We start from the raw sequence: 27,884 nt of genomic DNA, 5'->3' as shown, positions 1-27,884 counted from the left end.
TGACAGTTCGGCTCCAGCTGCAGCGGCCAGAGTTCATCCCAACTCCTGAGGCCACGCCACCATATAAATATCATCACTGAGTCACTTTCACACACCACAAACATCTAGGACGCAGGTTTTTCCAACAATAAGTACGCTTTTAAACAGGTCTATTTCATTATGTACTTACTGTCATGAACTTACAGCGATGCTTATGAAGGTAATCAGTTCCTCTGAAGCCGTTGCTTTACTGTTGGCCTTTTTCACGCGTCGCGTCTAAATGATGCAATGCTTCTCTGCCACGTTTTTGGTGGTTGATCACCTTTGCGCTGTTTGTTGGGGTGAGGAGGTTTGCTCATCGGGAATGGTCCTGATCGGGCCTGATCCTCTAGCTGCTGGTTAGCTCTGCGGTCGGCTGCTATAGCTGCAACATGCAAGGAGGAGCTGACTTTACACGGAATGAGAACTGCCGAAAGAGCCAAGCAGAGCACCACACACACACGCACACACACGCACACACACACACACTGGGGCACGGCGTATGGTGCCATGGCTGTGAAACAGGAGCTCTGAGAAGCTGTTTGAGCACAGTTCACTGATGGCCCGGACTCTAATGGTGGTAGTCCCGTTTGCTGTGCGGGCGGTTGCCCAGGATATGATCCACTTCTGAGGCGATGCCTGCCGTCATCTTTGGAATTACCTGAAGAAATAGCAAACAGGTGAAGACCACAACAGGAGCGGATTATAAGGCAATACGCGGCGCGGCGTGGGCTTGCTGCCTACCTGAATGGCTCCCAGGTTTTCTGTGAGCTGTGTAGGATTGGAGGATCCCAGCAGCACGGAGCTCACTCCCTCGTTCCTCAGGCACCAGGCTGGAGACGGTCACAGGAGACATTTAGGCTTTGACACAGGGCCGAGCCGAGGCAGCACGCTCTGGTTCAGCTGCTCTTACCTATGGCTAGCTGTGGCAAGGTGCACCCCAGCTTCTCCGCGATGTGAGCCAGCTCTTTTAGTTTGGCTTGCTGTTTTCTTCCATCCTCACTCATGATTTTATCCCTCAGCCACTGGTATGGCTAGAGAGCAGTAGAAGAAGAAGAAGAAGCATCAGTGGCACTGAAAGCACCTCCCTGTGGTGGATGTGCTGTGAGGACTCTGCCTTTACCTTCATGGAGGCTCTGGAGCACTCTGGAATGCCGTTCTCATACTTTCCTGTGATAATCCCACAGGCCAGAGGAGACCAGGACACCACGCCAACGCCTGTGAAGGCAGGACGAACAGCGATGAGCGGGACGCAAAGCCCACCGTGTCTCCCTCTGAGCAAGCCACAGATCTGCAAGACAGCCTCACCTATCTTGTGGTAGAGCTCAGGAAGCTGCGTTTCCACTTTGTCCCTCTGGAAGAAGTGATATTCAGCCTGCTCACACACCGGAGGAATCAGATTAAACTGCCTGGCCACAGAGTATGCTTCCTAATGGAAAGAGCAGGAGAGATAAAGGAAATGAAATCTAACACAACTGACCTCAAATATTCCACATTTTTTAATCTTTCCACTGTGCTTGATCCATATTTTAGGTCAGATTCCTGTCATAGCCGGCAGCATGGATGAAGAAATGTTTTCATATCTTCTTTATTTTCTTTAATATTTTACTGTGTAGATTCTCACTGAATGCATCAAAACGAGGGATGAGAAAATGTGGTAAACACAGAAGTGTGAAATCACTCAAGGCATGCGCTATATGTGACCACCTCAAAGCTCTGCTTTGTTGAACGAGAACCTCCATCCAAACTTTTGACCTAAGTTTACTGGTGGAGGACGGTGGGAGCGCTACATGTGCATCTGTTGAAGTGGAACAGCGGTTGCTTCACGTAGTTCTGAAATGACTCCCAGATGGTGAACTTGTGCGTCGGTGTGTTTGAGGATTTGCGCTGCTCACCATGATCTCCATGGCAGACCACCGTGACGTGCCCCAGTACATGGACATCCCTTGGTTGATGACGTGAGTCATCGCTCTCACGATCTCTGTACAGAAGATATGCTGTCAGTGAGCGGTCAGGCAGCGGCGCCACAGCGACGACCTGCTCAAACATCATCACATTAATCAGTGCTGCACAAACCAACAGGAAAATACCATTGTTTCTGACGTGTTTTCAGCATGTCATTGCCATGTTTGCAGTTTGCAGTTGCACCACTGACGGCGCAGAACATTCTGGAAGGATGCTGCCTGCAGCGCCTTGAGGGTTCCTGCCTGAGGACGGCAACGCTCGGTGGATAAGCTAAATTGTTTTTAATAAAAAGTCCTGTGAAGTCTTCCTCAGAGGAGTTTTTCACCAAGGACTTCTCTAATGAGGAACAGGATGCGGCTCTTATTTCACTGTGTCTGGTGCACGTTCTGCACAAACTCTGTCAGCGCGACAGACAGAACGCCGACAATGTGATCCCCTCAGCAGTCGCACTCATTGATGAGGCATCTGCTCCATAAGAAGGGCGCAAACAGCAGGCGCTACATGTAAAGCAGAGAGGCTGGGAAGCAGGGTGAGGAGACGAGACCACAGCCTGGTGTGATTAAAAACCAGCCCTTCCTCCTCATCAGCCGCTCTCTCAGCGGACCCAAACGGAGCTCCGCGAGAGACACAGAGCAAGTGTGTGTGTGGGTGAAGCAGGTGGGAGGGGAGAGGAATAACAGTACATCTGCTCCCAACGAGAGGACACACACACACACACACACGCGCGCGCGCGCTGTGTTTGATTCACAGCAACATAAATGCCTTCTTAACATGAAGTTTGTGTGGTGAATCATCAGCTCCAGCAATCAGAGCGCCGCTCAGGTGAGACATCCAGCGAACGCCATCCACACCTCGCTCACTGCAGCCCACTGGTGGAGGGGGACGTGGGTGAAGCTGTGGGCAATGAGATCGTGTGCGTGTGTGTGTGTGCGTGAGACGACTGGATGTGCACGCTTAGTGCACGAGATGCCTGTGACTGGAGAGCAGCGTGGTGATGTGGTGGTCAGCACTGCGGCCGTGTCGGCTCTGGGGCTTTCTGTGTGCAGTTTGCATGTTCTAACTCTTACTGGAAAGACTAATTGTTAGTTGTGTGTGTGTCTGTGTGTGTGTGTGTGTGTGTGTGTGTGTGTGTGTGTAGAGGCGAATTTATGTTGTGTAAAAATATAGATATAAAAGGTTAATCTGTTTGCATACCTAAAAAAAGAAAGAATGACAAAGTTTATGGATGGAATCATTATGGACGGACCTTTCTCTGTGGAGATTGCGTGTTCTACCGTGCGTGAATTTGTGTCTTTTTTTGACCCATAGACACAAAAACATGACTTTGCCAATAATAGTTCCACAGTGTAGCGTTGTGGTGCGACAGTGGAAAGAGCTGGGTTTGAATCCAGCTCCTGCTGCTGACTGTAAACGGCTCTCAGGTGCTTGTACGTCTCTCTGCGTTAGCCCTGATGGTGACTGGATAGTTGCTTCCTCTCAGGCGTCTGCAGCCTGTTAGCTTAGCATGATCGATGAAAAGAGGCTGATAGAGAGCAGCCCGCTCTGTGTAGTGAGAATGAAATCCATGAAACGCTCCACCACAGCTCACTCATTTGCATGTGAGTCTAAAATGTGAAAGTTGCGAAGCCCCCAGCTGTGAGCGAGCATCGGCCTGTCTGTCCTTGGGTCCACATTTAGCAGCAGGGCTCTGAGTCTGGAACGTTTGGCCATCCTCAGCCAGCAGGTATCACCGAGCAGCCACGAGAGCAGAACGAGATCTGCTCTTGTCTGGAAGGAGCTCTGGATTTGCAGTGAAAGGGAGAAATAAGGACGGAGGTGGAGAGGTGGAGTGAGAAGAGTTGTATTTTTACTGCAGAGCCGTTCTGTGGAGGTGAGACTCCAGTACTCTGGGTAACGGTGTCAGAGAGTCGAGGAACTTCAATTCTCTGTTTCTCTTCAGACAGAAACGCTTGACTGGAGGCGTTGATGTCAAATCCTTTCCTGCTGCCTTTACGGCCTCTCCCGTCTTCATTTCATACAGAGTAGTTTCACACTCAGCTGGCTGAATGGCTTCAGTTTGCTTTGTCAAATTAAATATCATCTTGAGTGAGTGGAAAGCAACAGCGTGAGAACACTTGGAGAGTTTCCTCTACCCATACAAAGATTGCAGCACATGCTTTTTCCTCTCATCGAGATTTTTACAATATGACAAATTTACCAACAATTTGGGGGCATCTATTCTTTTATATTCACTTCAGCTTTATTTGTATAGCGCCAAATACAACACAGTCAATTATAATTACTATTACAGAGCAAACCCAACAGATCCACATGACTAAGCAAAGTGACTCCGTGTGTTTACATGGGACTTTTTAATCTCTATAAATCCAAATAAAGCCTAATTCTGCTCTAAAATGACCATGTCAACGCCTGAAAACTTGATTCAAAATTAAGTTGAATCCGAATAGACGGGTGGGTTTATTCTCCTTTGGAAGCGGAATCGTATGCTAATTGGGCACGACCTCTGTGAATGCTCCGTCATGATGACGCAATGTTCCAAGATGCGTTTCGACTCGTATGGAGACGATTTATTTATTGGCGGTTTCAGAAGAATTGGATATAATGAAACAAGCGGGTCGACGGGCGCTTAACAACGCGGACATTCTCACAGCTGCTGCGTCAAAATTAATCGAGAGAGAAAGATGAGAAAACCGTTGTTTACTTCCGGGAGACGTCGGTACGTCACGGCCGCCCCCTGTCCAATCAGAACGCCTCACAGACCCCAACATGAGAGGATTTAATCCTTTATTTTTCTTATTTAAACACGAAGCTCATGAATTTGATTCTGAATGACAAAAACACCGTGTAACCACACTCACTGAAAATCTCCCTTTAAAAGGAAAAGACCTTTCTGCTTCAGATGACACGAATTTGGGGAAGACTGCTGTAAAGTCTCATCAATTCTTCTACGTAAGACAAAAGTAAACAGGGGTGAAGGGGCAGTCAGACAGAATTTAGATTTTTACCACTCACATTCGGGCTGTTCCTGCTGAAAGGCTGAACTATAAACCAAAAAACAGTAAGAGGGACTGTGGGCCGGGACGGAGCAGAGGAGGATGAGTGTATGGGAGGAAGAGAGTAATGACGGTAACCAAGCCGGACTTTGCAGCCATGACATCATGTTTGATCCCCGAGGGGACACGACTTGTCTCACACACAGTCGGAAGGAGTTACTATCACCAAAACAAATGCAGAGACGCATGCAGACGCATTCGTTTTCCTCTTCAGATCTCGCTTCTGTTCATATCTGTTGCTTTGAACCTTCTTTGTGACCTTGATCGAAGTTGCCAACCCGATTCGGGCTTCCGTACCATGAATCAATAATTCACACGAGTGCTTACAGAGGAAAATAAGCTGCATTAAAATTTTAATCTTGATATCGCATTGCAGACACACGAGGACAGGCAGGGAATGAGTTTCTCTCTCGAGTGGTTAAAAATGACCGGGCCTCCACGCTGTGATTTATGATGGCGCTCTCGCTCCTTTGTCATGAATGATGGAGTAGACACTAACAATGTTGTATGTAGATTAATGGAGCAGCTCTTGTTCCTCCTGACGCCTCTCTCTCTCTCTCTCTCTCTCTCTCTCTCTCTCTCTCTCGCTCTCCCTGTCCTGTCAGACCATCAGTGATTCAACTGATCAATGCATCAGTCACAACACACTTCTTGTCCTCATTTTTCAGGAGAGAAACTACTTTATCTGCAGGGTCAAACGACGGGGCGGTTTGAAGGAGCGACTGCAGGGTCTGCTGGCCCGTCAGCAGCAACAAGGCCTCCGCAACAATAAACATGACAGATCGGCCTCCCGCTGTCTGCTGGCTCACCGGGGACCAAGCAGCAAGGGGGCAGAGGGCTATGAAAAGAAAATATTTCAGTTCAGAACACCCACCTCCCGGTCTGAAGCTACCTGGAAACGGCTCCAAGAATCTCCAGTGGCGACACAATAAGGGAGAAACTGGACGAGTCTTAGAGAATCTCTTGGTGGCATAAGGTGGATGTGTGGGAGAGACAGCAGCCGAGCGCTAAAGGAACGGAGCGCACAGTAGGGCTTGTATCTACTGAGACCGGCCCAAAAATACACCAGCTTCCCCCTGGAGGGGCCAGATAATCCTGCTTCTGAAGAACAGTGAGGGCTGGGAGCGGGTGCAGCTCGGAGACCCTGTGGAGACTGGCGGTCCCACCGAGACGGGAGGAACGGAGGGAGACCGCCGGACCAAAATAGAGAACTGGATAAGAGGCCAGATTGTCACATTACTCGCAATGTGTGTGTGTGTGTGTGTGAGACAGAGAAAAACACCCACGCTGGAACACGGATTCCTGGGTCTAAAAGTCAAGTGCCGCCAGTCCGGCGAGGGCAGCGGCCTCGTCAGTATGTGTCACCTTCTAATGTTACTGAACAACATGCATTGTTCCCACCTCAACCCCCCCACCCCCACCCCCACCCCCACCCCCACACCCCCACCCGGCCATCGCTCACCCTCCATGGGAGTATTGTTGTCCGTCCGGTTTGCAAAAACCACATCCACATACTCGAGCTGCATCCTCTGGAGGGAGCCCTTCAAACCTGAAAGCAGAGTGAGAGTCGCAGGTTGAGGGAGCAGGTTTCCCAGAGCGAGCAGTCCCAGCGCGAGCCTCCAGCCCCGTCACTCTCGCTTCCAACACGAAACTTCCCCATTTCTTTTGAATTCCCTCCTCATTGCTAGCAGTGCAGGAGTGTTAACGCTGTTCTGGTGAGGTGAAATGAAAACAGAAATAGGGTAAAGTAGATCCTGGGGGATTTGAGGAAAACACGCTCGTAAAGCAGGCGATCTGACAGCGGAGCACATGTGACCGGAGCCTCCAGCTGGATGCAGCCTGGATCCTGCAGCCCAGCTCTCCTCAGCTGCTGCACTCACTCCGCCTTTACTAGCAAACCACAAGTTCTGTTTGACAAACAGCACAACTGAAATCCCCGACAACCCACAAATAGACTGCAAGAATTGCTCTCATGCCACATTCACACTGAGCAGGAGTTCAATAAGAGCTTCGTCATTTTCAGTCAATTATTCTTTTCCATTTGAAAGTCGTCCACTTGCTGAATCCAGAAACAAGAACATCTCATCGAGCTCCCACAAAACAAACGACAACAGACCATTTCTTCTTCCTGCCAAAGGAAATTCACAGTCTCAGTAAAAACCTTCCCTTTTGGTGAAACCATGAGCTTCACTGTGAGCAAGACGTGAAGGAAAAACAGCTGGAGCTACACATCTGGCTGAAATCCATCTAACGTTTATGGAGTTATTTAAACCTTCTGTTTTATATAAAGGCTTCTTTTTTTTCTCCTTTAAGTTTAATGCACATTACCAAGAACCTGTGTGATTAGACGTTTGGAAACCTGTGAAATAATTATTGACAATTAGAAATTTAACGATGACTCTATTGAAAATGCACAAATGAGAAAGATTTATTCTGTCACTGCTGTGACACAAAGACAATAAAAACATTTGAACCTTTATTGGAAATTTGCTTGAAATGATCAAGTTGTGCAAAGTGTTTGAGAAAATTCTGAAAATGCTTTTATAAGGTCCATTCACAATGCTTGAACATGCATTTTGGACTGTGTTTGATCTGAGATGGTACAAAAAAAAAAACTGGTGGATCTCACACTACTTTTTTTTAATGTTATGTTTCCTTCATCTGGTCGGTCACGTTTAATTTTTTAAATTTTGTAAATACATTAATATTAATGGACTTCAGAACTCAAATGTGTTTAAGACGTACCAATGAGAATCCAGTGTCATTTTAATGCCATTAAGAGACATTCTGCAGAGATAAATCAAGTGATTAAAGAAATCAGTCAAAATGCTTTTTGTCAGACGCTGAATAGGTTCACTGTAATTAATGTATAAAAGCAATCTAAAGTTTACGTTGTGCCGAGTATCAGCACAGCTGTAAAATCACCTCATCAAACTTTATAAAATATCGGAACACATGTTATTAATTACTTTTCTTATCTGGCTAATTGCAGAATCAGTCAGACAGCAGTTCTCATTGAAGTGATAATTGATAATGTGCAGAGTTCAGAGAAGGGAAGATTCATCTCTTCCAAAGCTGCGTTCACACTGATTAAAACACGAAGATGTTTGAGGGGAAGAAGTCTCACACCTGTGCAAAGTTTTATCCCTGTTACGTAAATGACAGCTGGAGACAGAACCCGGGAGAGTGACGATAAAGAGGAGGAATGAGGGATGAAGATCTCACTGGAGGAGCAATTCTGTATATTGGGGAAATCATAAGGAACAGAGTGTGTTGAGCAGATCAGCCTCCGTTGTGACACAGCAGACTGGAGGAAACACAGAAGACTGTCGCAAACGAGGACAGCGGCGTAACACAGACACAAGGCAGGCTGGAGTAAGTGTGCATGCGTGGCAGATTAGCGCCAGAGGCTTCATCATCACCCACTAATCCCAGCTGAGAGTTACACTCCACCGACTGCCGCTGAAACCACTGATTCCTTCTTCTGTCATCCCAGAAACACCCTTTACATGAGTCCTAATCTGAGGCTGCGCCGCCATCACCGCCGCTCCCCGCCGTCTCCTGGATTAGCCCCAGTTTATTGGCTGTGAAGGGAGACTATTTTTGGAACGGAGAAAAGATGTTGAACAACAGAACTACTCCACGAGCTTCTGCAATGAATAATGCATTTAATTATGCTTTCCATGAAAGGAGTATCTAAAACGCTCAGAGATGAAGACGTGCTTTTGTCCACTGGATAAAATGTCAAACAGACGTGTGTGTCGCTCGTCGGACGGTTGACATTTCTCGTGCCGCCACCTCGGGGTTTATCTGCGCCGCATCCCCGCTATTGATCGTGAGGTTTTGACACCCGATCACAGCCGGCGAGCGTCAGTGATTCATCGACGGGCCCGAGGCGCTGCCGGCAGATGCTCGGCTCAGCAGGTTCATTAGCCTGTGGAGTCATGTGCCGCTGCACCGTCTCCTCCCTCCCCTCTACGCCTCGTCCTTCCTCCCTGTTTCCCCCTGTCCTTCTCTTTCAGCCCTTTCTGAGTGTATTCCCCATTTCCGGAGTGGGGGGAAAGTTGCAGAGGCTGCGCTGAATGTTAATAATGTGGAAGAGAGCTGAGTCACTGCAGAAGGTGCATTGCGCTGTGGGCCGGAGTGGCGGGCGGCTCGGGGATGAGGTGGATGCAGCCGGCGGCAGAGGAGGGTCCGTCGCTCCCGGCTGGGGCACAGACATAACTCTTGTTTAAGGGACAAGCAGGGGAGGGAACGCTTCAGGGAGTGTCTGAGAGCTCCGTGAAGCAGACACCTGTAAAGCTTTTCAGTCAAACAGACTGAACATCCGTCAAACTCTGGATCAACGTCGCGTAATGCGGTTTGTAAAGAGGGAAGAGAAGAAGTAGAGGAGAGGAAAACAAATAAAGGAGGGCGATTTAAAGAGTGCTGCAGGGCTGTGAGTGATGGGGAGACGTGAAGGACACAGCGGAGGAGACAAAATGGACTTGTTACCTTCGACAATGTGTTTTCTGTTCAGGCCTCTTTCTGTCTCCGCTCTGCGGAAAGTAAAGAAAAGGAAAAAAAAACACGTCAAGGGTGGTCGGCACTTCCACACGTTCATGCGCTCACAAGCAGCTCCCACAGAGCGAGGCCGTCATTAAACACACCAAACAGGCGCCAGCATTACAAATCACCTCTAAAGTGCAGAAGAGAAATGCTCGGTGTGCCTGCAGCTGTAAAACCAATGGTGCATCGTGTCTGAGCAGTGAGGAGGGAAATACAATGCTTATTGTCCCCGTTTGCCCTGATCATCAGTTAGCTGCCACTGGCTGCCCGCTTCACAGGACTCCAGAGATTAGCAGCCAGACATATGTAGGAGCCCCTGCCTTAATGTTGGGATCCACACGCAATAAATCCCTTATTACCAACAACTTTCATTTTCTTTTTAGTGTTTGGAGCTGCGGAGAATGAAACTCTGAAGCAGCGAAAACATTAGGAAACGCAGCGCTCTCTGCACGTCAACAGAGAAAACACACCTTTAACAGCAGGGCACATGCAGACTGCAGTCACAGTACCGGGTTTCTCTGCTCAGGTGACTAAACAGACGGTGTTTTAACAGCTCTTCTCCAACAAGCTGAACGTTTCCTCCTGTTTTCTACACCATCGTCTGCATACATGGAGCGAGCAATAAGAAGAAAGAGAGTTGAGCTGTTTCCCCCTCAGCATGCATCCTTTGGGTAATTGTCCCGAGGAAATCAATAAGTTTGGTCTAATCTGATCTGTGATGGTGTGTGTGCAGTGGGTTCCATAAGGCTTCAATCCTCAGCTGGTTCATTTGAACGGTGAACTTGTCGGAGTGGTTCGTGACCCCATCTGTGTTTATGAAGATTTCCCCGTTTCTTCTGTTTCTGCTCCGGTGTGTTTCTAATGCTCACTTGTTAAATGTCCCATTGCTTCATTTCACACTTTCTTTTACTGCCTGCGTTTTGTTCTGCACTGCTCTGGGGGGAAAGTTAAAAATCACACTGAAACGTGCCGCTGCTCGTCAGCAGTTTGAAGAATTTCTGCATGTTGGGTGAAACATCTCAGGTAGAGGGTTGTCCTGAAATACCTCCTCACACACACACATCGTGGTGGAGGCTGATCTTCCCTCAGTAAAAGCCTGAAGATGTTTGTGCAGAGAGGAATAAAAGTCATGTGGACAGAGAGCAGAATACTGCAGCGTGACAGCAGAGGCTGATGTGACTGGGTGCGGTGTGTGTCGGGGGGCTCGGGCGACGGGGACGACAGCATGAAGCAGGGGCGAGCGTGTTGTCCCACATGTCTGCGTTGCCTGTGGTTCCTGCAGTGTTTGATCCCATGTCACACTGCAGCTGGAGGCAGGAGGTTCAGTGTGTTGCTGCTGCTGCTGAGACAAGCCCAGCATCTGAGGATACACACACATACACACATACAGTACATATACACACACTTACTTTCCTCCCCAGTAGAGCTTTGTGGTGATCACCAGGCTGGATCTCCTGAGGGAGGACAGACAGACACATCAAAACACAGTGAAGAGGACTTTAATGTTTGTGTGTGAGCGTGATGATGGCTACATCAGCTGCCATGTTTACTCTGCAACGCTCCAAGTGTCCTTCAGAGACTGTCCGTCCAGGACGTGGCTCGTGAAGAATCGCAGAGGAACTCTTCTCTGAACCAACCACTATGAAACCCCACATGCTTGAAGGATCAATAATTTAAAGAGGGGTGACGACGGGCAGAGGGCTGCCATCAGCTGTTGAGAACTGAGTTGGACATATTTCTGAATCATCTCTGTGGTGTGCAGAGCACCGACGGCCTGAACGTGGCACAGAAAAGAAAGATGCCAAAGATACAGACTCACAGTAACTGGCACCTGTTTGGTTAAATATGCAAAATATATCTGATTTTTTTAAGTTTTCCATTTTCATAAACTGATACTAATTCACATAAAGCAGACAGTTTGCTTTCAGTATCTCTGGATGTGCAGTGTTTGAAAGCATCAATCAGAAATCCCATGCACTGTTTGGGAGCTCCTGTCGTTTAGATCAGGGGAAATTTACTTCTGTGGTCTTGTGACATTTTCTTTCTGCACAACCTGCAGGCGAAACCTTTTGTTGACATTTCGTCCTGACGTTCTTGGCTTCATCGTGGGTTCTCTGAACATGTTCTTGTTCCACCGTGAGTTCAGGACTTTAATAATTTAGTCTGTGTACAAATAAATGGCGCTGTGCTGAAGCGTCGTGGAGAAATGCTGCCTGACTGTCCGGAGCGGACGAGACGCGGCACTTTCAGCGTGACGCCTCGCCCTGCACAGTGTGAGGGTTTTCCGGATGGGGAACATGAAGCCAACACCTTTGCGAGGAGTCGGAGCTCCAGCTGTGAGGCAGCCTTTATCATCCAGACTCAGCACTTGACCCCTCTAATGCTCCGGTGACAGAATGGGAGCAGATCTCTGAAGAGCGGCTCCTTTACAAGCTCGCGCGTCGGGAATAGGATGTTCAAAACATTGTACAATCTGAAGCAGATTGTCGTGGCATGAAATGGATTTTTCTTTGAGCACACTTTACCTCCAGCACTTCTTCTTGATGATGTTTCCCAGGATTATCTCCGCTCTGAGAAGAAGAAGAAGAAAACACACACACACACACACACACACACACACACACAGACACACACCAGATGATGAGATTAAATCTAAGACATCAAGTGTTGGTTTTATCTTCCATGCATCTCCAGCATGAATGCCAGATTAAAAATGAGAAGGAGGACAAGATAAAGGATGAATTGGTGTATTGGACGACTACATTTCACCAGCAACCTTGAAATTAATATTCATCCCCGCATTGCTGCAGGCTGTTCCACATTATTCACAGAGACAATGTCCAGGTTGGGAAAATGAGATTTAGCAGTGGACATCGCGGGGAGCCTGCGGGGATGAATAGGATTATGTAAATCACATTAGACTCGGGGTTACCTTTCATTTCAGACTTCCATGGGTGCAGAATTCTTTGTTTGAGGCTAAAAGCTTGTTAACATCCCATGTCCTACAGGGAAAAGAGCTGCAGGGAGCTTTGTGGATGTGAGATAAACGGGAGCTGCCACTCACTTTCCCCCGGAGTAGACCTCGGCCGTGTCGAACAGGTTGACCCCGCTCTCGTAGGCGATCGTCATCAGCTGCTCGGCGACCTGACAGACAGAGAGGCTTCGTGTCTCACTATAAATATCACTTCAAAAAGGAGGGAAATCCCCACAGAGAGGCTCCGTTTGGAGCTTTGATTAAGATCACCAGGAAAACTGTTGATCAAAGTTGTTTACAGCTCGTCTTCTGACCTACTTCTGGTGCCTGCAGTTTATTTTGAAGAGGAAGCATGTCATGATGACCCCCCCCCCCCCCACCCCCCCCCCACCACCACCACCACCACCACCCCACCACCCCACCACCCCGTCTCTCTGTTTGTGTCTGAGAGGGTCCGTCCCGAGCCGTCCTCGGTCCAGAGTCCAGATCGGAGCTCTGGAGAAGGTCTCAGGGAGGAGAACCACCCGACCATGCGGCCTTGGCAGAGATTTCGCAGCCAGGTTACTGTGGTTCATTCACGCCTACGGACATTTAACAGCCCGTTACGATACATTGCTCCCATGAGGGCTTTAGATCCAGGATACTATATTGGCAATCTGCAGCTGTCAAACACACGTGCTTCGTCAGCATGAGGAGCCTCTCAGATACAACACAAGATGAACACCGAGGGTCTTCACTGGACTGGAAGAAAGATGAACGTTTGGTCTTATAAATCTGTTTAAAGGACCCAAACACACAATATGAGTCAAAAATCAATCACTTATAGACGACTCACAGTAAGAAACTTTGAGTGAATACTAACAGAAGACAATGATCAGACACTTAATGGCTTAATTTACGATAACATAAATCTTGTGATATTCAAAGCAAATTCCATGTGACTTTCAGTCTCTAAATCCTTTCACTGGAGGGATAGTTGGATCTAGAGATGTTTAGATGTTTAGAATTGTGGCTTTTCACTTGTTGCACGTTTCTCATGCTGTGACAGCTTAACAAGACATCTGGTAAAGAGTCTTACCTCATCAGAGATCTGTCCTCCAAATGTCACCCAAGTTCCTGTTGAAGGAAACGTCAGAGTTATAGTGAGATAAATATAACAGAGCCTTTTTGCATGCAACATTATTGTTTCTATTTTTTTTCCTTTTTTTTGTATGGGTATTGATGAAAGAAGCTTCCTGCCTGACGTCATCACAGCTAAGGGTCAGTGCAGGGTCACTGAAGATCTCCTCAGTTCAGTTCCCACTGTTTTAGGACAAATTAGGATTTCTGTGAAATGTTCCCTTCAGGTGGTTTTGGGGAAAATTCTTGTGAGACAGAACAGCCAGTAATGAAGAGGAACCTTCCAGTATGGGCTTGATTCAAAGACATAATGCAAAAAGATTACGCTTTCAGTGGGTTTGTGTGATTGACTATGAATATCATCATGAGTGACAGGTTCAGCGTCAAAACAGGTTTATGCAACAAATATCAGCTGGAAATGCTCCTGTGTTGGACTCCTTGTGGTAACTATGGAGGGACTAAACAGAGCACTGATCCCTCATCCACACAAAAGCAAGGAGGAGCACATGTTGGAGGAAGAAATTATCAAATATACTGGAGTTTGACAGCAAAATCCTGAATAATGCACAAAGAAGCAATCTGAGAGATGATACAGACCACAAAACATACACATAAAGGATAAAGTCTGCATATAGAAGCTGTGGCGAGCCAGCTGAGGAAATGACTCAATTCACCACAACAACAGGATCTCTGCTGAAGCCTGAGCCGGCTGCCACCTCCTTCTCATCAGCATTAATCAATCATTAATCATTTAGCATCAACTTTTCACAGTATTTATTCCCATCTGGCAATAATTCATATTCATGAAGACAAATACGCGACACAGATAGCATCTCTTATTTTCTGTCAGATGTGATCAGCTTCCAGAACTGTGTCCGTTTTTATACATGAAACCCTTCAGTGGATCACAGTTTTGGAATTTATCTCGTTTCTAACTACATCACTTTTCAACAGGGCTGCATTTGTCTGCAGCTGCAGGTGGTTTAACAGCAAATGTTGCAAAGACATAAAATTTTAAAAAATTCAAAAGTTTGAGGAAATTCAGAAGATGAGAAAGGAAAGCCAAATCAGGATTTTCACTGTTTGCAGTTTACTGTCCTGAGCCTGTGCAAAATGTCACAAAACAGTATTTCAGTTTAAAAATGCTGCAGATGAACCGAAACACAATAAAATGAAATATTAACAGGACATCAAACACCACAAACTACTAAACTACTAAACTACAAACACAGACTCACAGTAACAATAACTTTACTGCCATATGAAATACCGAGGCAGCTTTCAAATATTCACATGTATTCAGGCCAACCTTTATGCTGACGATACTGTAATCTATAGCTGCTTATTCAAACAGAGCGACGTGCTGCTACCAAACGCTCTTATCACACCGTGACCCAGAATCCATGGAGCCAAAGTCGAACAAAAGTAGGACGATCTCAAAACAGGCAGGTACCATTCCTGACCCAGATAGAACTGTGACAATCTGACATCTCTGATTTTCTCACATGAGAGGGAAATAAGGGATTTCTGAAAACACAGGCTCAGACGTATGAAGCTTTTATTTACACTGACATAAACATTACATTTTGATGCTACTGTCATTGCATAATAATAATAATAATAATAATAATAATAATAATAATAATAATAACAATAATAATAATAATAATTTTGGCTTGATATAAATCTACACAAAAGTCACTTTTTAAGAAAAATCTCATGAACTTTTCCAAACTTGAAGTATGGAGGATTGTCCTTTCTGTGGCTTTCCGGGTGGATCATCCCAGCATTAACTCACCACCATGTCAATCAGTCTGGGGTAGGCCTTATGTAAAGGCGTTCAGCGTGCTGCGCCTGGCTAGCTCAGCTGGCTGCACATGTGAACGAGTACTGAGTTACGCTGTGAACTCCGCTTTCAACCATTCAGTGTAAATTTTGCTCCCCGGAACATCTGCAGGAAAAACATGGAAGCTTAAGTCTGGTAAACACGCTGGTGCCATAAAACATGAGAGACATGTATGAAAGAGGATGGCTGTGGGTCTCTCTCCTGTCTGTGTCTCCTGCCCTTCTGTATTAACACTCAGCAGCTTTACGTCGAGCGTTTCAGGCTCTCACACTAACACGCTGGCAATGATAATCACACAATAATCTAAATCAAGGTTTTCAGGTGGTTCTGAGTTATTCAAGTCTGTATGTCCTTGTGGAAGGAAGGAGGAAGTAACGTTTTCTTCAAATCTCCTCACATGTTGCTCCTGGCATTAAACTGGGGCAGATATGAACGCAGCACCTGTCATCCATAAGAGGCTGGAGCAGCACATAAGTAATAGTGCCATTAAGGCTAAGCAATAAACACTCGTGTATCATGGGTCAAATTTAGTCTTGAGCCAAGTGTTATTATTACACAGAGCCACTGCGGTGATGTACAGCTGCTCCCTCTCGGATGCTGCTGATGTGCAAAATGCAAATCGAAAAAGAATTGACGAGCAGCAATCCTCATAAACCCATATTTTATTCACAATGCAACTGAAAACCTAGATTCTGAAAGTAACGCCAGTGAAATAGTGCTAATTTTCTCCTGTATGGGAAACAGCGACGGCCAAAAATCAATGTTTGCTCAAGGGCACAAATGCACAGCTGCAGCCTGCCAATGGAGAAGCAAGAAAGTAATTCTTTCAGCTGATAAATGCTCTTCTTTGCTATTCCGCCTCACTGTGATGGAAAGAAGAAATCACTATGGAGATGATGAACGAACTCATTCACAGATCGTCTTTGTTTCTGCTCGGCCTGCTCACCACCGCATCATTCTTTCACTCTGCCAAGTAGTTTTTATCTCTCTTAAGCAGCTGGGCACACACACACACACGCGCGCGCACGCTCACGCACACACACACACGTTTTATGATTTACAGGGTTTTATATGAATTACTCTCTCCATCCTTTTCATGTTTCACCTTATTTTAAACATTTCAGTGTTCATGACAGGTACAACACAGTTTCATTACCCATTCTATTAATAATTCTGTTCACATTTAAATCTACCACACACACACACACACACACACACACACACACACACACACACACACACACACACACACTTTTATGGTTTCTTTTCTAATTTTCTGCAGCCTTGCTTTAATCTCAGTCTTAAGAACCACTCACATATCTTTAACCTGACCACAGTCTTATTCACCTGGCTGGTCGTCTTAATGTCAGTGCACACACACATGCACACACACGTGCACACACAGTAGAAATCTGCTCAGTGAATCAGATGAATGAGAGCGTTGAGCCCCCTGGTGAGCACCGGAAACGTGTGATAAATAAAAAGTTGCCTGATGAAATCAGTGCTATTGATTAAATATTAACAGGTTAAATTATCAGCGCTCTGCAAACAGCCTGCTGTTGCCTTTAAGGACTTTATCTCATATTCATGATTGATGCATGAGTTTTAGATTTGGGTAATTGATAAATGTTTAAAAAATAATAATCTGATCTCACTCAGTCTTCAATTTATAATGAACACACACACGCAAAAGCACACACAGGAAACACGGGATGAACTTGCGCGCTCATAATATGCGCTCATGACACACTTTGCATTCTGCTGCTAATTAGCTGCACTCACCGAGGCCCAGACAGGACACGCGCAGCCCAGATTTCCCCAGGTTCCTGCAGACGATAAACACAGAAAAGCAGCGTTATTCAGCCAAGATGTCATCCGTCAACTGTGATTGCAGTTCCTGCGCTCCTCTGTTTTGCTCAGGGCCAGCAACAACTTTACGCACAAACAAACTCAAAGCTGATGCTGTTTACAAATTATAACCTGAAAGACGCAGTGGAAAAAAAGCAAACAACAGCTATCCAAAAGCATGTTCACGGTAAATAAAGGGAGGTTGTGATAGTATTTCATCATATAGCACAACTTGAAGCTGAGAACATGTAAAATCAGATGGTCTCCATCAGATGGAATGCTGCTGGGAGAATTAATTAACTGAAACCGGCCAAGTTTTCATCTCTTATTCCCTAAATTTCTCAACAAATACAAATGAAAATATAAGAACTAATCTGTGAACTGTCTAGCTCCCAAACACAGGGGGAAGGACTGAAGAGAGCAAACTGTAATGAAACGGCATAATTTCACCTCACTGGAGAATTCCATCAAAATTCAGCTAAAGGAGGCAAAAAGAATCAATTCTGACTTCAGTAGAAAGAACAGCAATGTGTGGCGGTTGGTGAGGTGGGATAAAGAGGGGATTCACCGGATCCCAGGGTCACCTTGATCACGTCAATCATGAATTAGAAATGAGAGATTACTGGAGGGGCAGTTTGTTTATTCGATCGACAATGAGCCCACCTTCTGTGAGAAACCAGAGTGGACCCCTGGAAAGACCTTGAGCCATGTTTCCACAATGAGCAGCGGCGCTCTGGAAGTGGCTCATTTGTTCTGCTTCTGTGGGATAAGTGTTGGTTTTCGCTTCGCCCCTTGCTCCTCTCCTCCTTCTCCTCCTCCAGCAGGGAGCGCTTCAGTCCTCGGGCCTTTCTCTGTGTCTCCAGCACAGGAAGGCCGTTCTCTACAGCAGCAACGCTGCAGCATATCGGCGTCGGCCAGGACAGCCGCTCTCCCTCCTCTGCCAGGTTCATGTGCCCCACACCTACAGTGATGCAGATCCAATCACGGTGAATGTCTCCTCCATAACAGTTCATTTACATCCAGCTGATCTGCGGGAGCGCCTTAAAGCGCTTTCAGCTCTCATTACCAGCGCGGAAGACAAACGGAGACGTCAGACTGCGGAGTCTGAGTCCTGCACAATGAGGTTTCCAATCTGTGCTGCGCGGAGTTCGACTGAGGGGAGGACTAATGCGTAAAGGCTGAGCGGCGCACATGACTGCAGGAGCAGATTGCTCCCCCTCTGTCGACCCCCACAGGTGTCTTCCCTCGGCGCGATGGATGCGGAGCGGCGGTGAAAGAGAGCTGTGACGCGGGGATCGGCGTGGCTGCCGCAGGAGCGGCCGCGCCGCGGTCATCAGATAGTGGAACTGACATGAAGCAAGGGCTGTGAAATTGAGACATACTGCTCTGACACACTCATCAAGGCCACATGCACACACAGAAACAACCCCCCCTCTGAAAACACTCCATCTTGGGAGGAAATCTGTCCAAACAGGAACCGAAACAATCTCCAATTAAGGTCTGTGGACTGAGCCCTGTGCTGGGTTTCCAGGGCATTTACTCATTACAACAAATGAGGCTGCAGAAAAATGCCAGCAGTCATGTTCTCATGCCTAACAACTAATCGCCTGCGCCCGTCGAGATGAAGGCGAACTAATTCGAGCCTGTGCTGTGTAAATGCGCCTTCAGCCCATTCAATTAGGTGTCCTGTGTGAGGGAGCATCAGTCATCACCGAGTCAGTAGTTCAGCTGAGACGAAACAGGAACATCTCCGTCTGGAGCGAGGCAGATCGGACGAATCTCGGGACTCGTTTGATGTGGGTTGAAATTAAGACCCTGATAACAGCGTGACGGCAGACAGATCTCCCTGCTGTCACCAGCCGTGGGATGCCTTCTTCTCTGTACTTTGGTGGAGTAGTTTGGATATTGTATGATGTATTATAGAGTGGGAGCTGAACGGGTGGGGTGGGGGGGTGGGGGGGGTGGGGGGGGGCAGGACGGCTCTCTGACTGGATCTGTGTGTTTATTCGGGGTTACTGAGGACAGCCCCTCCGATGAAGTTACAGAAAGTCTGATGCAGCATTTATTGCATGTAACTGTGGGCAAAGCGTCTGCTGAATGCCTGGAATGGCTGTGAAGTGTTCGTACGTCTGCCTGGGGTCTCCACTGATACTGTTTTGATGTTGGCGGCGGCTCATTCATGCACGTCCTCCCCACATTAGGCAAGCTGGCAGGCACGCTCCGTTTCCACTGTCCTTGGAAAAAGGCTAACGCTGGAGCTGCTCCATGAGCTATTTGCATCCTTTACGTGGTGATGTGAATGCACGCAGGGTGTCGTGATGACAGAGGGGGGAGTGTAAAGCTGATGTTGAGCAGCTGGAGAAGCTGCCATGTCTGTGTTTTTTCCCGGGAATTCAGGAAGCGGCAGCATCGACCGTACCCGATGATTAACCACACTGCATTCACGCATCTGTCCAGGTCTGGAAAGTGGGAGCCGGCACAGGAACTAGCTAATGATTCGGGGATTACAGCATGTCATTATCAACAAAGGAAAAGACAAAGAATAACGTGGGGCTGGTGAGTCGGCGGAGACAGGAGGAGGGGAAAAGGGGCTTCACCGATGGAGCTGCGCAAGAATCTGATACAATAGATTCCTGTTGTGAACGGTAACACACAAACACACAGAGAAAGACCAGCACACACTGAAGTTGCACACAAACAAGTGTGTGAGCCTGTGAGTGCGGCTCAGCCCCTCATGCTTGGATGGTGCCCAAAAGGAGCCTTGAAGTAAAATGACAAATGAGTCATTTGATGACGCCCCCTCACACCAACCTGTCACCACTTATGAGCATCCTGCGAGCTGCTACTGTATGGAGCCTCCCCTCCACTTCTATTATTAGAGGATGTGAAACCAAGTGAACATCTGGATGGTACGCTGGGTGTATTATTGAACCGGGGATCACCTCCTGCCTTCCTCCCTTGGAAGGCACTTTGACGGCGCCCCACTCTTTCTCATGATTTATTCCTTCACACCAGATTGTTCCAATCAATATTTACCAGCAAACACTTTCGTCAAGGTTGTGAGTAAACGGATGAAACTCCACGCTCGCAGGGGATTAATGAAGACGAAGCAAACCCACACGAGTCAACCTTGATGGGCGGAAGGATTAGAAAACACCCACCTCCTCACTTCCCATCGCTCCCTCAATGGAAACCATCGTATCAAACGGCAGAAGGAGGCGGCTCATGCACGGAACATCGTCTAACTATAGAACCAGAGTGGGGACGTGAAATGGACCACTTTACAATCAAAAAGATGCAACACGAACGACAGGCTGCAGGGACTTAGAATGTAAAGGTGCCAAGCTTCTTCATCAGAGGAGGTATGAGTCGAGTGCCATGAAGAGGGAGGGAAGGACCGCGAGAGATCCAGGCTGAAGGCTGCAGAGCTGCAAGTCCGAGCCTGAAGTCTGAGCACATCAAACGCCCTCCGCAGACAAAGCCTTCTGCATGACAGTGGAGGGGAAATCGGAAATGACAGCCGCCAGCTCCCTACAGGGCCCTGTGTGTGTGTGTGTGTGTGTGTGTGTGTGTGTGTGTTTTCCACAGGCTTGAAGTCAACATTGTTTTTTTTTCTCCCTGGTCAGAGATTCAAAAAGCTCAAACGCATCTTTTTCATGAGTTGAACTGTTGCTCCAGTGAACGATGAGAGAAAAGCGAGTTCATGGAGAAACGCATGACTGCAGCCCGTGGCCCGTCCGCTGACCTTGGAATGAAAAACATGGCTGATGTGGCGTTTTGCGGATTCCTCAGATGCGACTGTGATAAAGACCGGCGGTTTGATTATAGTGGGGATAATCAGCTGGAGACGGGAGCCAACATCTAATGTGTGGATGCAGACTGAAATCCTCCGAGCTCAGAGCAATTTAGCTCGATCAATTTGCGTTGACTGTCAAACGTACAGGAAGAGTAACGACGCCTCCGATCGATTCCCCGTGCAGGCTGCAGTTCAGTCTGATTATTCAAGCATTGCTTTGGAATTCGCAGCCTTTCTTTTGGGTGCTGTCGTTTTGGCTGTCTCTGTGAGATTACAGCCTCTTCACAGACAATTAAGGAGAAAAGTGAAAATTACATTTGCAAGTCAACACTTAAACAGAATCATTATGCTCTTTGAAAACCATTTGAGTGTTGACCTTTAATTAAAAAGCAGTCATTTGCAGACACTTCCAGTTTGGTTCTTGTCCTCGGGGGCTGGTTTGGTCTTTAGGTGGAGCAGCGCTCTGTGCCACGGGGCCCCTGTTGTGCAACATCCTGGCTCGCATTATGAGAGCTGCACATGACAGCGAATCGGCCGAGACGAGCGCCGAAACAACCCGCGTTGGAACAGAAAACAAGCTCGTCCTATTGAAGGCTGAAGAGGACTTCTGATGTATGATGAAAAACAAGGCAACGGCTGTGAGTCGGAGAGCGGAAACGCACCGAAAGAGACTGCGCTGCAGCGGCGCGGCGTCAGCGGAGGCAGGGATGCATGAAATCACGCAAACACACATGCACACACCCGGGGTCCTCCAAAAACACAAACATGAACACACAGAGCGCAACAACAAGGCACATGATTCACCAGGCCTCAGTCTGAGATGTGGGCTTCAGCTGCAAGCTCGGTGTACGGTAAAACCCGGGAGTGTGTTCTCATCATTAACGGTCACACACATCAGAATAAACCAGTAATTCGATCATTATTAAAAAATAAACCGTTTCAGAACTGAGACCTACACAATAGTGTGATGGATGTATTGAAGATGACTTAAAAACTGTGAGGGTGTGAAACTGAGAGGTCAGACAAGCTGAATAAATCTTTTGTTTTCTGTTGATTTCAGTGACTTGTTTATCAAAGCTCACCAGTGTTTCAGTCTTTGGCTCATTAGAGACGTCTGAAATGAGGCTAGAGGAAGCAGCCACATCATACTGAGATGTCGGTGTTGTACATCATGATGGATTTATTCACTGTTACTAAGATTAATGCTCTTGTTCTGAACGACACACACTTGAACTGTTCCGTTTATTTACTTGGCACCTGTTCCATAAAACTCCCATTGTAGTCATATTACGTCTTGATTTGCATCAGAATATGTTCTGTTCGGAGATGAGACTTGAAGAACCAGAGATGTTACACTGAAATGCTGTTTCCTCTCTGAACTCATGTACTCTCTATATCCTCCAGTGTTGTCAGGTGAACAATAATTATCCAATAATTTCCACCCCAGAAACACTAACTGTACAGTAAGTTGATCATTTCTTGTGTGTGTGACACCAAAAAAAACTCCACACACTTTGCTGTGTGGTGAAGTGTTTGTCCAACTAGCATTTTGCACCACAAAAGTATCTTTATTTCTCAACTGTACTTATATCAATTGTTTTTTAAGGCACTTAAATTGATATGTTTTCGGAATTTAGCTCTACTTTAATCCCCAAATCACTAAAAAAAAAGGTTGAAAATGCCTTTCAAAAACAAGTTGTGTAATAATAAAGTTAACCATTCATCTTTACTTTTCACTGAAGTACTTTAGAACATTTCAGAACCTGGACTTATTTTGATTTTGTGTTTGTTTTTTTCTAATCTTCCACTTAGTCCGTGAACAACCACCATTCTAATACCATCAGCACATGACTGATCATGTTGACCTGTCTCGTCTCATTGGCTGAAGGTTCAAACCTGGAAGTCTTCTTGAACTCTGCCTGTGAGTCTTTGCACTTCCTCCAATTGGCCGTACAGTAAAATCTGCCGGGGAATGTGTTTTTGGAAAAGTAAATTCCTCCAGAGCTGTTGATTTTGGGTGACTCAGGAGAAATTAAAGTGCTTAGCAGAACTGACTTACCGCAGTGTTTTGGCTGTAAGGTTTGGCCGCCTGTTGGTTCATTAATTTTAGGGGACTCAAAGGATTGGAGAAAATAGTCAATTTAGAGTATCAAGCTCGAAGCGAAGCGCATTTTTCTCTGAATACAAAGATGACATTTGCTGTGAGACTGCTTAACTCTAAGAAATGGGAAAGAAATGCAAATTCTTGCAGAAGCCTCACAAAAAAGCAGCAGGAAACTGCAACAAAGCGAAGCGGAGAAATGAAATGAAGCACCTGACGAGGCCGCTTCATGCGTCAAGCGGTGATGTATACACAGCGTGCACGAGCCCTGGCATCCACAGGACCAACAGACGGGCTTTTTCATGCCCATCTGCAGCGCAGCTCTGAACCGGCCATGCGGAACCTTCCAGAAAAACCTCCTGGATTGTCAAAAGGCCTTCTGCTGCTTAATGAGCGTTATGATCTCCAGTCCAGGCGTCCGGCAGCTCGTGTGTTGTCTCACCGGAACAGGAGGTCAATTGCCTTCAGTGGTTTCAACCAGGGGACACCACGTTTACGTGCTACACTATATTTGGATCGCCATGACAACTAAAATGCTGGAGGTGGTGGTATTATTAGTTTATGCTCGCTTGCTCTGCACATTACTTCTTGCGCTTCAACTTGCTACGCCTTCAGATGTTCCCAGTGTGGAGCAAATCCGATGCACATACGTGCACTCACGTATGTAATGCAATGTGCCAGCGCCTACGCCCACAAATCCACACGCTCTCGTCTTGGAGAACACGCCTGAATGTGAACCGCTTTCACACCAAGAAGAAAACTTCCAGGAATCTCTCCATCACAGATTTTGTTGCGGAGTTGGCATTACTTCAGAAGAAAAAAAAAGTCCCTTTTCGATGATTTTCAAGGCAGTACACTCAGGGAGCAAAAAAGAAAAATCCAAAATGCACCCCTCTTTTTCCTGATCAATGCCTCATCATCTGCATTAAGAAAAAAAAAAGATCCAGTTTAAAATGGAAGCGAGCAGAGCTGCCAACTCTGAGAGGAAAACTCTCGTAATAAAATCACACATTACACAAGGTTTTTTTTTTTTTTTTTTCACACCAACTGATAATCTTTGGGCTTCACATTAAAACGGCTGTCAGGATACGTAGACAATGAAAAACAGTAGCAGCATGTGTTTATTTTAAGGCCCGTCTTAGAAAGCCTCAGTGAGCCCGTTACACCAGGACTTAGTCCAGGAAAAAGTTTCTTTAAAAAAAAAAAAAAAAAAAAAAAATTAAATGAAAAAGAGAGAATGTCAGCATTATGCCTCCTGATGCAGATTACAGTGAAATGTACGAAAACCAAACCTTCTGACTGCAGCATGCATGATTATTTTTGCAGATTCACTCAGAAACAAAACATCACTTACTGCTCATCACTCTCAATATCGTCCATTATTCTTTAAAAAAACGACCAAAATCCTGCAGCTGCAGTTATTTATGTTGAAGAAAAGCCAGTCAGTTTTTCTCGTCTTCACCTTTACACTTTACAAACTCATCTTTCATCCAAACTGGGCCATCTGGCTGCTGCATTTGGCCGCCGATTCTACAACTGGAATCCTAAACATCACATTTATTCAACCAAAACTTTGAATGAGCTGAAAAATGTTACTTTACAATCAATGCTGGTCCATGCCGATGAGCGTTTCTAAACGGGAACCAGTTGGCTCGGATCAGGCCTGTTTGGTGCTGAGAGCAGATTGAAGTTGACTGTTTCGGTGTTGTTATGGAAACGAGATGAGATTGTGTGACAAGCAGACACTTATCACATTTTAGCTGCTCTGAATCGATCCTTTAATCTTCTGTTAAATGTCTCCTTTCCGTGAAAATGACCTGCGTGACCTTCTCATTCATTCAAATCTCCCGCTCGTGTCTACGAGTATCGTCTTGTTCTGACTCCATCCATTCCCTGCTCCCCCTCCGCCACCCGCGCCCTCGGTAAACGAAGGAGTCGCCCTCTCCGGTGAGTTAACAGCGTGAGGTGAACGCTACGCCGGCGCTCCTGCGGTCTGGGTTAAGAGCCCACTCACTGAGATAAGAGCGCATTGTTTACTTGGCCCGGCCGGTAAAACTCCCACACAGGCACATGTAGAGCTGCGCTCGGCTTCACTGTCACATTCCACACAACCAGCTACATGGAGCCACATGCTGACAAAATGTGACCATCAGCAACGAACAGCTTTTTGTCTCGTGTTCATATGTTCTGCTGTTCTTTTATTCAAAAATGATTAAAATTCAAGCACTGGACTTGTCTTTAGCTGGGTTTTTATTGAATAGCATGCTTTAGCCCATCTATGGAAAAAAGAAAAACCTTCCGTCTTCCTCACCCTCGACACCACGGACGTCAGCCACTGCACAAACACCCGTCATCTCCACAAGACCTCTCATGACTCTGGTCAGGTCATCTGTCCGTCTGTACCGAAGTACAAACTGTAAACTGCAAATTGCAAACTGTGTAGATTTCCAGAATCTTTCCACCCAACATTACCAAACTGTGAAATATGAAATGCTCCATGCAGGTTTATCAAGCAGAGAAAGAAGCCAGGTGAGAGTCCCGGATCAGAGGACAGCTGTCTGTTCTGGTGCAAACACTCGGCCACATGGACACACACCCCAACCCACTCATCACCTGTCACTGCTCATACATCCTCCTCTTCTCTCCCAACACTGCTATTAGTCTGATTTAGTTCGCTTTGCTCACATCATAGATGCTGAAGATTTGCACATTTTTTAATTTCAAGGATATGGTATTTTTAAAAAAGTACATCTTTGTCACTCTCTCCTTTCACACAGCCTCCTCCAGTTTACGTACCGGTACTTCATGCCGGTGAGCTTGGCCGTAGACTCCTTGAGGTTGTGGTGGTAGCGGTGGGTGAAGGAGCCCAGGCTGCGAGCTATCAGGGCCACGGTGCGGAAGCGGGCTCTGGCTTGGCTGGCCGTGTTGGGGCTGGTGGCGTTCTGCTTGCTGTGCTCGCCATTACGGGGGGCCTTCAGGCCGTGGTCCGTGCATGCAAAGGACACCTGCATGGCTGTCTGCAGACACCACGACGGGCGCTCCGACACAAGCGAGACTGAGCGTGCTCAAGAGTCAGTTTCTTCCCGTCTGTCCGTACGAGACGTTAAAAGTCAGCGGTCCAGGCCAGCTTTGCCTCGAGCTGCCGAATCTCATATGGGAACCGCAGAGGGGACTGACGGGAGCATGAGGCTATGCAGCGACTGACGTCAGGTCTAGATGGAACATGTCAGTGCTGCAGTCCCGGTCAGTGTGTGAGGAGCTGAGATGGGAATCCTGAACTGGTCTGACTCCACCTGAAAACATGAGAGAGGATGGAGATAGAGGGAGGGGTGTGAAGAAGACGTACCGTTGAAAAAAAGTGATCGCCCAGAGGAGTACAGCTATCCTGTGAGAGCAGAAACAGGCTGACATTAGGAACCTCTTTCTGTACTTTTCTTCCCAGTTGAATGCCTCCTGTTCACATCTCTGAGCTCCTCTGATGTAACGACGTTTAGAATGAGCACAACTCTGCCCTACTTTTCTTTTTCCATCTCCTTGTTCTCCTCCCGGGTCTGTACCGTTGTACTTCCCTCTCCTCCCTGTGTGTCTTTTACACTTTTTCCAAAACAGATGTCTGCTGCTCTCTGGTCGGGCTGCTTCTGTTTTCCCTCGGTCTTTAGTGTGTGAACTTGCCGGGCTGCCAGGAGTTGTGGGGGTCTGGAGAGTCGTTCTTGCCCTCCAACCACAACGAAGCATTTTAGTCAAACACCTGGAGCGAGGAGACGACCGATGCAACACTACACTGTGTTCTCAACACTGTACGCGCTCATGCACCCTTCCTCTCACACACACGGTACAAATAAGATCAGACAAATTCTCGCAAATACAACTGTACGACGTGCACAAAAATCTTGTGTTGTCGGTGGATGCTTTCACGTCCACCAGTAACACAGAGTCACATAACACAGAGTGAGTTCTTACACAGTTGCCAGCGCTCTGTGAGAACGAGGATGAGGATCTTGACTGACTCTCCTGCAACTTTGAGAAGGACGTTGAGCGGCGTTACACAGACGGCAGAGGTCCTGCACAGGTCTACATCCCAACAAGAGCAGTCGTCTCCAGACCCGGCACGCTGTCTCCGGAGTCCTTCCCAGCGAGGAGCAGAGCTTTCTATGGAGCCCGGCTGAGCAGAAACAGTCCTCTGTTTGATAAAGGGACACTGGAATGGAAGTGGACAGGCAAAGAAAAGGAGGAGGAGGAGGAGGAGGAGGAGGAGGAGAGAGGAGGATGCATGGTACCTCACTATGAGGAGCGGAGGACAGATGCAGTGAGGAGGCGAGCAGTGCTGAAGACTGTGAGCCAAGCGCTGAATGAGCGAGAGAGACGGCGGATACAGAGAGCCGGCTCTGAATGACCGGCTCAGAGAACTGCAGTGATTTTCACTATGGCGCCACACAGAGAGAGAGAGAGGGGGGGGGGGGGGGGGGGGGAGTTAGGGGGAGAGAGAATTGCGGGAGAGAGCGAGATGGAGAGAGAGACAGACAGAGAGGGAGGTAGAGAGAGAGAGAGAGTTAGGGAAAGAGCGAGAGAGGGAGAGGGAAAGAGAGAGAGTGAAAGAGAGCGAGGGAGAGAGAGTT

The 27,884-nt window shown here is 47.1% G+C and overlaps 1 protein-coding gene across 1 annotated transcript; it reads right to left on the bottom strand.

The window, feature by feature from the left end:
• Nucleotides 1–421: 421 nt before the first annotated feature.
• Nucleotides 422–27,677, bottom strand: kcnab1b (potassium voltage-gated channel subfamily A regulatory beta subunit 1b). Its single transcript, XM_030115210.1, has 15 exons — nt 27,229–27,677; nt 26,065–26,561; nt 17,306–17,349; nt 13,637–13,674; nt 12,649–12,728; nt 12,110–12,154; nt 10,994–11,038; nt 9,531–9,574; nt 6,499–6,585; nt 1,914–1,999; nt 1,327–1,447; nt 1,142–1,236; nt 932–1,052; nt 763–851; nt 422–679 (listed from the first exon to the last, which is right to left on the bottom strand). Exons 2-15 carry the CDS (start codon nt 26,277–26,279, stop codon nt 590–592), a joined length of 1,200 nt encoding a protein of 399 aa, XP_029971070.1. The 5' UTR covers nt 26,280–26,561; nt 27,229–27,677; the 3' UTR covers nt 422–589.
• Nucleotides 27,678–27,884: the final 207 nt, after the last annotated feature.

This window comes from Salarias fasciatus, chromosome 18 (assembly GCF_902148845.1).
Source record: "Salarias fasciatus chromosome 18, fSalaFa1.1, whole genome shotgun sequence".
Classification (NCBI taxonomy): domain Eukaryota; kingdom Metazoa; phylum Chordata; class Actinopteri; order Blenniiformes; family Blenniidae; genus Salarias; species Salarias fasciatus.
This window is presented reverse-complemented; position numbering and strand designations above follow the sequence as displayed.